The sequence below is a fragment of the Eptatretus burgeri genome, chromosome 7 (assembly GCF_056783735.1).
Source record: "Eptatretus burgeri isolate ZD-2024b chromosome 7, Ebu_testis_v1, whole genome shotgun sequence".
Lineage (NCBI taxonomy): Eukaryota > Metazoa > Chordata > Myxini > Myxiniformes > Myxinidae > Eptatretus > Eptatretus burgeri.
In genome coordinates, this window is record NC_140967.1 from 98,096,639 (window position 1) to 98,099,138 (window position 2,500).

General features: G+C 42.8%; 1 protein-coding gene across 3 annotated transcripts in view; it reads left to right on the plus strand.

Annotated features, from left to right (window-relative positions):
• LOC147023872 (papilin-like) overlaps nt 1–2,500 on the plus strand; it is an 86,791-nt gene that overhangs the window by 21,662 nt on the left and 62,629 nt on the right. For all 3 annotated transcript variants that reach the window (XM_085889760.1, XM_085889759.1, XM_085889758.1), the window contains exons 7-8: nt 18–148; nt 1,297–1,420. In XM_085889760.1, coding sequence (XP_085745886.1) covers nt 18–148; nt 1,297–1,420 — 255 coding nt within the window. The remainder of the gene's footprint in view (nt 1–17; nt 149–1,296; nt 1,421–2,500) is intronic.

A 2,500-nucleotide genomic window follows, 5' to 3' on the forward strand; every position in this document is an offset into this window, starting at 1 on the left:
GACCGTTTGTTTTTCAGCTGCAAACAAATGCGAATTGAACTGCATGCCGGAGGAGCGGAACTTCTTCCACAGGTGGGATGAGAAGGTAGCCGACGGGACTCACTGCGAGCCTGGCCAGAGGGATGTCTGTGTGCAAGGCACCTGCAGGGTACGTGTCTCCCTGGGTTCACAAATCTGTACCGTGGATGTGCCGTCCTTTTACCTTCCAAAACACCGTGACGTCACAGTGGGTTTAACAGTAGTCCATATGTTTTGGTGGCATCTGGACTTTGATGCACTTGTTTTGCTTTTGGTTTTCTCTTCTTGATTGCAATGACTTGTGCGAAACAAGTCAAATACGAGAAGGGCACTCGGTGGAGCGCATACCTCCGCCACGTAATGCCTGATCCCATGAGAACGTATCGGGCCCGATACATTTTTGAGATATCATGCTAGATATCGCTTTTGGCCCCATCTCTCAATGGTGAAGAATCACTTTAAAAATTAAATAATTCTTGTATACAGATCCAGATCCGGATTAGGATATTCACCAAAATAGAATCAATTTGTGCTTGTCACACACCAAATATGTCCATCAAGTTTCGTCCGAATCCGTCCACAACTTTTTGAGATATTATGCTATTTATTGGTTTTAGCCCCATCTCTCAACGGTGAAGAATCACTTAAATAATTCTAGTGTCCGGATCTTCACCAAAATCTAATCAGTTCGTCCTTGTCACACACCCAACCTGTCCACAAAATTTCTTCCGGATCCGTCTACAAGTTTTTGAGATATCCTGCAGACAAACAAACAGCCAGAAAGGGGTGAAAACATAACCTCCTTCACCTTCGACGGCGGAGGTAATAAACCGGCACCAGGATCATGGCCGTAACCTGTACTTGGTGTAACACATATCGGACACACCACCAAAGATCACATTGTTGTTTTTCCTTTTGTTATTGAACCCGTCTCTTGTTAGCCTCGGGTGAAGGCATGCCGAGTCGTCGTGTGGGCATGTCATCACTTCAATGGACTTTCTCCTTTTACAAAGTGGAAACCGACTTCATATTTGAGATCTAGTGGTGGAACAAATGTGAAATGCTCAGGAAATATTTCAAAACAAACAAATAAATAAATAAATAAATAAATAACGGAGGAAGCTCTTTGTTTTGGAAAACATTCAGACAGGAGGGATCTAAAAGATCTTCACTTCACCAAAAGAGGTCGTTAAAGAAATGTTCAGACGTGTTTAAGTTTTGTGGCTCTTCGTACAGAACTTTTCAAAACATGATTTTAAAGTTTCCCTTTGTGTCCAGGCATTCGGATGCAATGGGCAGCTGGGTTCGGACATGGCCGAGGACAAGTGCCGGGTGTGCGGAGGGGACGGCAGCTCCTGTGTTCCCTTCATCAGTGCTTTCAACAAACCTGAGATTCCTCGAGGTATCGCATTCACTCCATCGGCTTTGTTCCATGGAAATTGTTGTATCCTGTTTAATGGCCATCCGAGGGACTGGACACACCCTTGTTGTGAAACACCAGGATGACGGTGTTCAGCTGGATCGGGATTCAAACCAGGGCTAGACAGCTTAGGGGTGAGTGTGCATACCTCTAAGCTGTCTCATCAGCCCAGCGCGTGTTCAAACAAGCTCCCAGTCTTTTGTAAATGAAATCAAAAGCTCTCCGCAAAGATCCAAGTAAAGCAGGCTCCACGAGGAATGAATGCAAAGTTCAAAACGCTCTTTTTTGTTTTTCCTTTCATTTCCACGGCTCGCTGACTCGTAGCGATGCCATAACAGAACCATTAAAATAAGCCAGAAAGGTCTGCTATGACAGCATGGTAAAGACATTGTCGGTGACATTATACGTCGTGACATCAATGTAGAAACATCGATACACTTGTCCCTTGGATGTAAGGCAGGTGCATGTCCCAGGTTGACAGCATTCTATGATGGTGGCCATGTTTCCTTTGACTCCATAACTCACGACCACAATTCATGTTAAGCCCCTACACACGTTCCCTATTTAAGCCTCCCCCTATCGGATAGGAAGGCTTATAGCTGTTTTGGGTTTGTTTCTACAATTAGTGCCCCCAATTTTTATGGGACCACAGAGTTTTAGACTCCGAGTAGTAAACCACCATTTGGAAAAAATTTTTTTTTCTTCTTCCTGCACTCTCAATTTTCAAAATTTCAAAATCAAATTGATCTCCCTCCATAGACAGATGAGAGCAAGGTGTATTTACGCTTGATATGCATCATACCCTTCCCAGGTCAAGGTCAAATGGTGGTCTGGAAAATTATTTATTATTATTAGTTTTTTTCTTCTTCGTCAATGCTCAATTTTGCCAATGTGGAATAGTATAGACCGTTTGGCCTTCCATGACACTCTGGAATCAGGATTGTAGTGCCAAATTCAAAATTCCATCAAAAAAAAACGAAAGTCAGATCAGTTAGTCTCTCCTCTCAAACCAACTATGTATTGAAATAAAGTTTGTTTTTAAAATTATTTTTATATTACTAT